Source organism: Phaethon aethereus, assembly GCF_964289735.1.
Source record: "Phaethon aethereus genome assembly, chromosome: 3".
Taxonomy (NCBI): domain Eukaryota; kingdom Metazoa; phylum Chordata; class Aves; order Phaethontiformes; family Phaethontidae; genus Phaethon; species Phaethon aethereus.
Genome location: NC_138576.1, coordinates 100,288,766 through 100,301,074, shown reverse-complemented (window position 1 = coordinate 100,301,074; position 12,309 = coordinate 100,288,766). Strand labels below are relative to the sequence as shown.

Sequence of the window (12,309 nt, the reverse complement as noted above, 5' to 3'; positions counted from 1 at the left end):
GGAAAGAACGGTGACCCCGCATAAAAGATTTAATGACACCACTCAAAGTGCCCTTTCAATGAGAACCATGGAAAAGTGAGAGACATTTGACCGAAGGTACTGAAAACTCAGATGTCGAAGGATTTTGCTATAATTGACAAGTATTTTTAAAACTCGCTCTCGCTAAAGGTTTGCTATGTAAGGGTTTAGGGTTTTTGTGTTTGTGGGTCTGGGTTTGGTGTTTTGGTTTTTTTTTTTATGTGGGATGTATATTATAAATGGTATTAAATGAGCCGTGTCTTCATTAAACATTAAAAAAGCGTTTTATATGCAAACTGAAACATTCTTTATATTATACACTAAAATATTTAAACAGTTATTCTATTTATTGCAAAATCTGTTGTTGTAGTGTATTTCAATGCTCAAAAGGGAAATGGAAAATTCTGTACAATTCTTAGTATATGTTTCACTGAAGAATGGGTAGTCATGTGTGAATATTTTATTTTAACCCTTAGCAAGTCTAAGCAAAATAGCACATATGCAAACACCTAATCAGCCTAAACTGTCATAAGACAAATACCAATATTGCTTTAGTGTGTTTGTCATACATATGGATCATCACTCTATTTTTTGGTTTTTTATCTTTAAGATCTTTGTCATACAAAAGTTCTGGCCAAGTCATGCCTAGGCTTTTGCTTGATCTGCATGCAGAGAGCGCATTCATAAATTTTTGTTATTGACTGCTATGAGTGAGGATAGTTCAGAATACTTACTGGATGGAAAGGAAGAATTATATATTTGATAGTTATAATCAGGCTCTAAGTGATTTAAAAGGAAGACAGCTTTTCTCCCAAACTTCTGCTTCTATTAAATGTGTTGTGATATTTTTAAAGTCTTGAGAATGAAAAATTATAAAAAATGGTCTAAAGGATGCACATACATAGTAAGCTACATGGAATTCAATTTACCTGCCTAGAGGTGCTCCCACATGTCTGTGTTTAAGTTTTCTGAAGCCGTTGAAGTGCCCGTAGTTCATAATATTAAGTTTCTGCCATGTTAATTCATAATGCTGTATGTTGTGGGGGGAGGCTAATCCTGTTTTTTACCTGTGGATAGACATGTAAGCATGCTTTTTCATTGCTAAGCAACAACAGGTGGAAAACACGTAGAACCAAAATTTGGCTGCATGTGCCTGTGATTCATCCTTCCTTACCTTTGGGAAGCGAACTCAAGGGCCTGAATACAAGTCGGTTTTCCCCAGGCTCCCTCCAGCAATGGTGGGAGCAGACTGGTGCCTGCAGGACAGCATGCAAGCCACGTAGGATCTGTGCTGCCCGTGCTGCCCTCTCCGTGGGCCACGGCACTTCCGTTAGATGTTCCAGCGAGGTGGGAAACCGGTCTGACAAAACAGCGAGTTTCATGAGTGAATGGTGTTGAAGGGGTAAATTTGCATGGATGCATCCAAGTACTTGCCCAGGTTGACAATGACCAGTGTAAGCTTTATGATGGAAGCTTATAAAGTCATGAATAATACAGATTAGGTGAAAAAAAAGTGATTGCTCCTTTCTATTCCCATATGAGAACTAGAGGCCCTCAAATGAAAATGCCAGGGAGGCAAGTACAAAACAAGAGAGAGGAGTTGTTCATACAGCATGGTAAAACTGAAGTGCTTCCTGCCACCGGACATTGCGGCTATGGAAAGTTTGCCACAGTCCGAAGAACAACTAGAAAAATCCTTTGGTGACTATTAAACAGAAGTTATTGCTTGTATCTTCTCTCCTCTTCAGGAACTTCTCAAGCCAACAACTAGAAATCATGCTGCGTTACTGCCCTAGTCCTGTATTTGTCCTTAGCATGTGTTGCTGATCAGTGTCCCTTACGGTCAGACTGATGCCTGACCTAACAAAAGCTAAGAGAAAAGGAGCTAAATAAAATGAAACTGGGAAGAAATTAAATGACTGTATGAAAAAATGAAAAAGGAGGGAGCTCCTGTCCATTCTTAGAAACAGGCTACAAGGCAAGGTGGGCCTTGCATCTGGCCTGGTACAAACGGTTTGATGTTCATGTGAATGCCCAAAAGTCAGAAGTTTCATGGAATTAAATTTTATATAACTTTTAAAGTCTTGACAATTCTATGTATATGTATAGATATATGTGTATGTGTGTGTATCTATAAAATAAATTTCTGATCATTAGTCGGGATGAAATCAATGAAATACTCCATTACAATGCTTAAATCAGAAATGTTCCATTAAAAGTCTTATTTGTTTCTTTATTCCATGGTATTATGGCAATTTTAGAAAATGAAACAGTTGGTAGAGGTCTGCAAATGGTAATATGTATTCAAATATAATTTTAGACCAAAAAAAGGAATCTGTTCTAAGCAGGCGAATATGCTTGTTTTACAGGTCTCTGGCCATCTGAAGAAGTGCTGGCTTACTACTGCCTAAAGCACAATGAAATATTCAGGTACAGAGTTAAACATAAAAAGATATTTTCCAATCTGTTAGTTTTATTGTATCTGCATGGTAAAGATTGCTATGATTTAAGTCTTCAGATTAGATTTAAAATGTTCAAGGTGAAAGCATGTTGCTCTTAACAAAGAATTCTGAGCTGCCTTTGGGTACTAATATTGCACAGCAAGCTTTCTGCTATATGTCAAAGACTTTTGATTTCCACTCAAGGCATTTTATTTCACTTTGATTTTTGGGAAACAAAAGTGAAGCTCCAATCGATCAGTACGGATTGTGAAGGTCAGGAAAAATAAAAGACATTCTTTAAACTGACATCCGTTGCAAAAGCAAGAAAAATATTACTTGATAAAATACATAATAATCACTGCATATAGCGATGGAGGAATTTGCACCTGTTTTTAAGTGTTGTGAAACAATTTTGAGACATCCTGCACTTTTATTTGTTTTTGTTTTTTCACGTTTTCTGAACTTGTAGAAGACACTTACCAAGGCTCCAATAGGAACACCTAAAAATAAAACCCATCCTGCATCCTCTCTCTTCCCCCTTGAGTATACAGAGGTTTGCACTTGGGAATCCTTGAAGTTTCGTTGTCCAGAGGATGAAGGGAGTGCAACAAAAGCAATGCGTTTGGAGGCATAAATGGCATTCTGAGTCAGGGTGCCTGGCTAATACCAAGTAAACCAGCTTGGAATATACAAAATCCCTCCGTCTGTGCACATATGGTGTTGGTAAAATAAGGAAGACCAAGCAGTAAGTCCCTGCCCCTCGTACCAAAGCTGGAAGCGTATCAGCCGTGAGCTGGTTCCTGCAGCTCGCGCAGACTCCTATCTGAAATCAAAGACCTGGCACCAAAGTACTGCCCGGCTTCGTAAAACCTCATTTATACTCCATCCGCCACCCGAACGAAGCCCACCCCGTTAGAGGAGGCAGCTACCTCCACCTAATCTGGCAGCCGCTGCTCCTTCCTCCGGGTTTAGCTGGGCACTGCCTTGTGTGACTTGTGCTTGTAGCGGTGTCCCTGTAGCACTTTGCTGTCCTGCCCCATGCTGTGGCTCGTACCCTCTGCTTGTTCTCAGAGGCTTTTCGCAGCAAACCCCTCTGTGCTGCTCACTAAACGGGTGTTTTCCCAGTTTGGGTATGCAAGCCTGGATGCTCGGAGGCAGCGATCAAACTTCCAGGGAGGAAACGGGCAGTTTCACATCCTGATTTCTCAGGATTGTGCCCTCGCAACAGTACGCTCAGGGTAGAGTTTCTTACTTAATTCTTATCGATAAGTATCATTAAATAGTGCCTGAAAGATGGATGTGATTTTTAAAATTTGCTAATAAGGGAACTTTGCACTGAAAGAAATTATTTATATGCATAAATGTGTGTGTATATGCGTGTATGTGTATGCCTATATATTATGTGCATGCAAATTTGGTTCAAAATGCACTAAAAACCCCACACTAGATACTTTCTTTGTTTATTTCAATAAGCATGACTCTTGTAAAGGATTAAGTGCCTTGTGAATCTTAGATATATAACCATATCTATATACTTTTAATATATATGACATATATGGTTTAAAAATGAAACCTATAATCATTCTATTTAAACCACAAACTGCAAATTTCCCACCTCTGTTTTATATTCTCGTTGGGTTTATGTACGGCTTGTTCCCACAAACTATGTCCATCTTCTGTCTTATTTCCATTAAATAGGACAACTAGACTATTTAAAAAAAAAATTTGGGGAGACTAAGAAAAATAACTCTCTCCCATCCAGACGGCGAGCATTAGAATACAGTCATACAGCCTAGTCCACGGGCCTCAGTGAACAACATACCAGCATCTGTATACTGATACGACACCCTAGGTGCTCTTCCTAAAGGTCAGCGTCGAGTGAGTAGGGAGGTAGTACTTCCGCATAAAAATAGGTTTTCAAATGTTGGTGTTTTAGGGGAGAAGAAAAGGTGCAACAAAAAAAAAATTAAAAAAATCTGTTTAGCTGAAATTCCATTTTCTGCCTGTCAAAGATGTCTCAGTGGGAGCGTTTCTGCCAGCTGTAACAGTTGCCACAGATGTGGCTACAAAGCAGCGTGTTCCTAAACTGAGGCTCTGCCTTGCCCTAGACGCCACTTCACGCGGTTTCGGCGCGGGGTCGGCATCCCTCCCTCCTCCCCTCCTGGGGCAGGCCGTGGCTCTGGAGGACATTCTTTATGGCTGCCCCTGCAAGCTCCCATCCGGCACGCTCTCCGCACCAAATGATATTTCACATGCGCGTCTTAGTAACGGTGCAGTATGGTCTGAGTTAAAAGCAGCCTTTTTAGACCATGTATTCAACCCTCTGCTCGGGCTCAGTTTAGGCTCCTGACGCTAACTTCGTTGAGTTTTCTGTGGCTTAACTGTTTGCTGTTCCCACCGTCGTTCATAATGTCGTTGTTTGTAGGTCACTTGCAGTTTTAAGTGCTAATTGAAGGATCGGATTTCCTCGTGTGTAATTCTTTTGTGGTATATGGCTTGTTTTAAAACTTTTCTCTTTTTAATATAAAAAGGCTTTTAGGCATAACTATATGGAGAGATACATAAATAATATTAATTTCCCCATTTACTTCTCTAACTGTTTTTGCAAGAATGAATGTGGATTAACATTGTTATCCTTTCCTAACAATTATCTTTCGCTACTCTAGCTAGTTTAGTTCTAAAAGACAGAGCCATTGACAAGGGAAAAAAGGGAACCTTCTCAGATTTTTCAGCTCAGCGGTGGTAATGTTGCACTGAACACTAATGAGGGAACCCCCACTGATTTGCCTGCTTTGTGACTTTTCTATTTCATAATTATTTTTAAAACGCAAAACGACATGAGGTAGCCTAGTCATGTCTCTACAACTTCCTGGTAGCTCAGTTCTTGCTGCAGATGGCAATTTGTTCTTGTAACATATATGTCTCTCTGACCATTTTCATCTAATTTGTATGGGTTCTACCATTTCCTTTCTCTCTTTCAGGGACCTTGCTGTGTGTGAGCTAGGGGGTGGCATGACATGCTTGGCTGGGCTCATGGTAGGTCTTTTCTCAATTCCAATCCCATTCAGAGGAAGAAACAAAAGGAAAAATGTTCCAGTGCCTCCAACTGCTGGGTCAGAGAACTGTCAACAGCCTCAGCTGCGGTCAAGCTGCAGAGTCTTGAGAGACCTTCTAGATTGACTTGCTTTCGTATCATATTGATTTTATGGTTGCCTCGATGAGCAGAAACATTTTACCTCCGTGTAGTCAATATCTCTTGTTGTGACATTCCAGGCCACGTACGATCTGTCTTTCATTGCCATAGCCGAAGCTTTTTTTTTTGCCTTTTTTTTTTTTTTCCAGATTGTAGTCCCATTTGCTAAGATACAGGAATAGCCTGGCGAATCACAGTTGGAGCACCATGATATAGCTGCTAATGTTTTGCCTGCATTATTACACCAACAAACATGATCCAGAGCTCTCAGTAATTAGATTCTTTTGAATTAGATTGGCCATTCAGGAGAGTCGTTCACCATTCTCTGGGTTCTGAGTCATGTATTCAGGAGATATTATGTAGCAGTGCAGTGCATTAGACAAGTTTTTATGTCTCTACAAATAAAAGCATATTGTTACACTGATTGGCATTTGACAAACCTGTCGCTCTTATACAATGTGTCGAGGTTACAGCCCAATGTGCGAGCATGTCAAAGCTCACAAAAAAATTACCCTTACAAAGCCATCTGCCTGCAATGCAAAGTTATATGAAGGGCATCAGGCAGTCAGACAGAAGCAAGCTGAAAGGCAGAGTGACAGCCTTGTATGATGGCTCTACTAGATAAACAGAAGCCCGCAAATGAAAGCCTCTCAGAATACCATCATCCGCTGTCACAATGCAATTACGGAACAGAATGATAGCAAGATAGAGGCTCCCGCAAATGGAATGATAAAAGTATTGACTGATTTGATTGAATGATTAAAATAATGCAGACATAAAATGAAAAAAGATTGAAGATTGTTACAGAGAAATAGGTGAGGAAGCATGATACTGAAGGCTTGTCACTCCTGTCTTCACTTCCACACAGACAAGCATATTTGCTCATTGTTTGCTGTGCTCTTTTTTTCAGGTTGCTATTTCTGCAGATGTCAAAGAAGTTCTGTTAACTGATGGAAATGAAAAGGCCATCAAAAGTATCCTTATTCAGATAGAAAACTGGTTTGTTGTGCTCGTTCCTTTTTACTGGCTGAGTAACAATTGATATAAAGACAGACAGCATGGGGTATATTAAGAAAAAGTGCCGATATAAGTAATTAAAAAACAGAGGTAGAATATCTTGAACAGAGCTACAGCTTCCCCCACAATAAATGCCACATTTTCTTCTTTAATTAAAAACGTACGTCGTGGCACAGAGCAAGTACAGTAGTAAATATTTGTCTTATGGTTGAGTGCTGAAAGATTCCTTGTGCGTATGCTGCACATTACAGGAGGTGTAGCAGTGAACCAGATCATTAGCTCCCCTTCACTTATTCGTTTTGCAGAAGAACTAGATTTTTTTTTTTTTTTTTTTTTACTTTCAGGTGCTAGCCTCTTAAAACATACCCAGTATTTGTACGTTGCTATAGCTTTTCCAGTGTATATTGAAATGTGTGGTTTCATTGTGCTGCTAAGTTGTAACTGCCTACAAATTACCCATTTAGTGTGCTTAATCAATTATCGATTTATCATTATTTCTTTTGATGTAAGACTGCAAAACTCCTCTGTCCCTTGTAGAAAGTATTTTATTATATTTCTTCTATTAGAATAAATTGCTGTTATGCCCTTCTAATATGGACACATAGTTCAGAAAATTGAACTGGACTTTGGCTAAGCAAGAGAATGAGTGAGCATAATTTGTGGCCACATTAAGTATCAACACAGAACAAGAACAGATATATACAGTGAATACTAATAGCCCGTAGAAACTGAGAAGAAAAAAAGGAAGATATCTGTTTGCTTTTGTTCCTTAGTAATCTTTCTATTTGCATTTTGAGGCAGACTAGTTTTTCAGCTTTTGGCCACCGCATCATCAGAATTATTTAGATTTGAGTTTTGAGGTTTGTATGTATTTGAGAGCTAACATAAAGAGTGCTTAGTGAAAAAAATAAGTTTAACTAATTTGTAGTTTAAAAAAACTGCAGTTGCTGATAACTGTTACAACAGTAGACGTTGCAATACAATAATATTAGCTGCTACCTTTAAAAAGACTTTCTCAGAGGTAACGGAGGTAACTATAATTGCTTACAACACTTTAACAATTTCATGGAAAAAACAGCCAAGCCTAGATCATATCTTTTAAAACTTGAAAGAAGCCTTATGAAAGTCTCTTTTTTCTCAAAAATGTGAGTTCTCAGTTGTGTTCCAGGGATTCTTATTTTGTTAAATTCTAGTTTGTTATGCTTGTGTCTTAAGGAGGGAGTATTCATTATTCTGTGTATTTTAATCAGCATCACCCCTCCCAATCTTTCCTCTATGTCATTATGAAGATAAAAAATGCGGGAGGAAAAAAAAGTGTTTCAAAACTAGCCTAAGAAAACAAACTGATGCTTTATAGAAGCACAGGTATTTAGCAAAAGGTCGTTTTACCCGCAGGTGAGCTCAGTAATCATCAAGTCAGCAAATATCTTGCATAGCAGATTCCATAAATGTACCTGAACTTTTCTGAAATTTAGACATCTCCTACAGCAAGGAAAATTAGCGAGTGCTAAGAGTATTCAGTCAGCCTTTGGAATTAAGCAAATTGAAGTGCTTTCATTCCTGAAAAAGATACTGTTAATGTCATCTAATGAGCACACCTTAGTTTTTTCACGATATGTTTTAGAAATATCTTTTATTTCCAAAAGTCTTACAAGAAGTCTTCATCTGTATTCACTCAGTGAATCCCTTTCAGAGAAGCGATTGGTGGAAGGCTCTAACAGGAATTTATTTTTCTTTTTTAACATTTGGTGCTCTGAAGGCTCAGCATTCAAAGTGCTTTTATTGTGTTGGATTTGACAAAGGGCTTAATATTAGCAGGGTGCCAAAGTGCAGCAGACTAAGAACTTTACAGTGTAGGTGGAATGTATTCTTAAAAGTGCACATAATAAAATTTATGTTGCATTTTATGTGTTTTATGGACTTCAGTAGTAATTTTATGATTTGTCTTATGGTAATTTTCTTTCGCATTCTTTTCTATAGTGTCTAGCTCTAACAGAAGTTTAGGCTAAATTTAGATCTGTTTCAGCCACACAAGACTCACTGAAATCAGTAAGAATTTTTAGTGTAATTGGAAATAGTATTTGGCCCCAAGTGCCACAGTCTACAAAGGATGTATTTGTGCTGATTTTTATTATTGCTGATGATATTTTTTAATTGTTTAGCATACCAAATTAAATTACTGTGGGATAAAATACTGTTTTCTTTTCTAGATTCTGCTCTTCAGGAATAGTTAATGCCTAGTATTATGCTTTTTATGTAGGTATTATAGATTAAAATAATCTGGTTTAAAAATTACTGTTTACATCTTCCCTTTAAATTTCTTAGGAAGCTTAAATTACATGCCAGTCATACTATGATATCCAAAAATTACTTTCCAAAAAGTAAAAGTGGTTGTCAACAACAACAACAAAAAAATCACTGTCAGAAGCCAGGAAATCACCAAGCAAGCCTGCTAATTATTCTTAATGGGCAAGATGAGCACATTAAGAAACAAATGAATACATCAGTGAAATGTAATTGAAAATCGACCTGGCAATAGTGCATTGCATCTGAGAATCTGCCTTTGTATTATCATCATCATCATAATTATTGTTGGTTTTGTTGTTGTTATCGCTATTCAGTGAGCGTAACTAACAGCTTTGCTTTGTGAGGTCTCAAGCTTTTGAGGATTTGATTTTTCTTTTAATTTTTGACATTCTTCATATTATTCTCCATTTCATACTGCCACAGGAAGTATTCACTATGTATGTTTTCAATATCTATATTAGGATATGTTATTGAAATGTTACAAGTTAAAACAATTTATTAATATGTTAATTTCAAATCATTGTTGTCATTTTTAGCCATTTCACTGTGAAATATATAGCTCTATTTTATATTAATCTGTGGTCTTATGCATGAGGTTTATGGAGGTTTTTTAAAGGGTATTATGATTTGAGTTACCAGTCCATTTAGAAGACTTCACTCTAACTCCTTTTGCTTATCATGGGCAGATTCTAATTAATTAACAGATCATTCATATTGCAAAATGACTTAAATAAAGACAGATGTTATTGCTTTTGCAGCTTGGTTCAAAACTTTACTGTTGTTTCAGTGTATTTTATCTAAGTTCTTTGAGGATCATTTAAATAAAGTATTAAAAAGAAAAATACAGATATTTCAAGTGAATTATAAAGATATACATAGGCAAAGTTATCAGATTCACGCCCCTTTGTAATTTTGGGTGATATGCATTCAGATACAAATTTTCCAACTTAGGTAATATCTATGACATAGTCAGTCATGAACATCAGATTCTATTTCCCCAGAACACTGGAAGCATCTATACTCGGTTCGACATGTCCAAATCCAAGGGTGAGGTTCATTTTTAGTAAAAATTGCCTCCTATTTCAGAGAGGCTGTGTACCTTCTGCCTTAGCTCTGTTTCACACCATGCACTAGTGACTTGAACTACTGTCTGAAAGCATCAATAATACAAAACATTGTTGCAGTGCACTATAATGGCCATTAAAATATAGTGTATGGATCTTTCAACAGTCCTGGGAAATTTAGGTTAGAAAGGTCATGTTCAGCCTGAATGCCTGAAGACACGGGCTCATAAATTATTTAAAAAAGCTAGTGTTAACATGTTTCCAACAATTATTAATAGTTTTGCTCAGTTATATAATTTAAGTGCAGTGCTGCTAATTTATCAACAATGTTAGTTCTGCCTCTGCTTAAAAATGGCATGGTTTGCTCATGGAATTATTTATGCCTTCCTTTTGCTTCACAGGTATAGACCATTCATTACTACTTCTCATTGCACATTGTGGAAAAGATTCAAAAGGCACATCCAAATTGCAGAGATTTGTTTAAACCAGTTTTCTGTCATTCCATGTCTAGTTTTTGGCTTCACAAAATACCAGTTGTCTTTTCTTTCACATTGTTTGGATAGAGGTTTTCCTAAGATAACTTTTCTTAAATAGCCAACTGTGTTAGGAAGGCCAATTATGGGATTTCAGCAAAGCAAATAAAGAGATACAACAGTGATATGTTAAATTAGCCTGACACTAGTGTTCAATATTCTTATAAGAGCACTTGCAAAGAATTCAACATATTTTGTGCACCTAGAAGCATCCTCCTAATTAGCATCAGATTTCCTGTACCTTAAATGAGAAAGAGGGATCATTGCCATCTTTACCAAAAATGTCAGCTTAAGATAATTTTGTATATTTTGAGAGTGAATCGTTCAAATACGTATGGATTCACGCTGGGTGACGTTTAGTATTCTCATAGGTTTTGGTTACTTGCTACACCTTTTCCTTCCAATGCCTTCTCACTAACCACAAATGATTGATTATGAAGGTTATGTTTGTAGGCTTAGACGACTGAGCGCAGCTTCCCTTGAAACTTTTCATTGATAGCCCTTGCTTTGGCCTGCTGAATGGCTACTCAAATTCGTGACCTGATCTTCCAAACTGAAAGAAGCTGAGACATGAGGCTGAGGCATTGAGACACGAGGCTGAGGCACTGTTGCGGTGCCTATAGGGAGGAAAAGGCATTTATTGCTTTGTACTATCTTTCACGGCTGTTCCAAACCATTCTCAAGAAACCAAATGGGCTAGAAACTCCCTTGCCTATAGGTCAAGGTGCTCCCGTTGTGTGTTGGATTTCCCCCAGACGGAGCCAGGAACAAAAGTACATGCCTCGTAGAGGGCAGGTGCTCAAAACCCATAAAGCCTCCAAAATCTCAGCACTGTGATCCAGTGATACGGTCAAAAGCAGCACAAACTAAACTGGACGTTAAGTGACCGTGCTAAAAAATTTCTGTTTGCCATGGTTGTAATTCTTATGTTTGTAAGCAATAGTTGCCTTTAAATGTATATAAGGTATGGGAAGTCTTTGTCAATTACCTGTGTAGCTACAGGGCTAGCAATTCCTGAAATGAAACAGTAAAAAGAGGTAGGCAACAAGAGCAAGTTGCTGTATAGATACATGGCTGATGTGCTGGAGTAGCAATGTAAAATTTATGCTTCTGAAAAAAGACTGACTCTTAGCACAGATTAAAGAAGACCAAAGAGATATAAGACATTATGAAGGTATTAACAATGGAAAAAAATATTTTTTATTATTTTTATTGCTGCTCTAGTTTTGTAGATAATTCTTAACGACTATGCTACAGATGTGAGTGAGATCATCACAAGAAACCAAAATGCAGGACTATTTAAGGCTCAGAAAGTGTCAAGCTGGTAAGATTCTAATAACTGTTTTACTGATTCTTGCATATAATTGTATATTTAATATTTAATGTTCATGTGAAACGTATGCAAAAGTGGGAAAGTGTGACCTGTATTACTGATACTGACACAGAGGTATATACAATACAAGTAGGTAAGTGATGCTCGATGGAAATTTGGAAGTATTTTAAAAAGTTTTTAATTGCTTTTTAATATAACAAATACAGTATGATTAATCTTGGTGACATAACCTCTCTTTCCTTTTTATTTATTTTAGCAGACACTGTGTCTCTTCAGTCTGTGGTTTACTGCACGGTTGAAATTTGCCTGCTTCACAGTCAACATTACCCATTGTACTGAATATGAGGCTTGGAATGAATGTACCTAAATCACTGGCAGGTTTCATTTTAAATAGCTCTGAGAA

At 37.5% G+C, this 12,309-nt stretch overlaps 1 protein-coding gene across 1 annotated transcript in view; it reads left to right on the top strand.

Moving 5' to 3' along the window:
* CAMKMT (calmodulin-lysine N-methyltransferase) overlaps positions 1 to 12,309 on the top strand; it is a gene marked incomplete at both ends in the record, with an annotated part of 225,253 nt that overhangs the window by 178,533 nt on the left and 34,411 nt on the right. The window contains 4 exons of the mRNA XM_081998128.1: positions 2,388 to 2,448; positions 5,441 to 5,495; positions 6,563 to 6,626; positions 11,831 to 11,897. Coding sequence (XP_081854254.1) covers positions 2,388 to 2,448; positions 5,441 to 5,495; positions 6,563 to 6,626; positions 11,831 to 11,897 — 247 coding nt within the window. The remainder of the gene's footprint in view (positions 1 to 2,387; positions 2,449 to 5,440; positions 5,496 to 6,562; positions 6,627 to 11,830; positions 11,898 to 12,309) is intronic.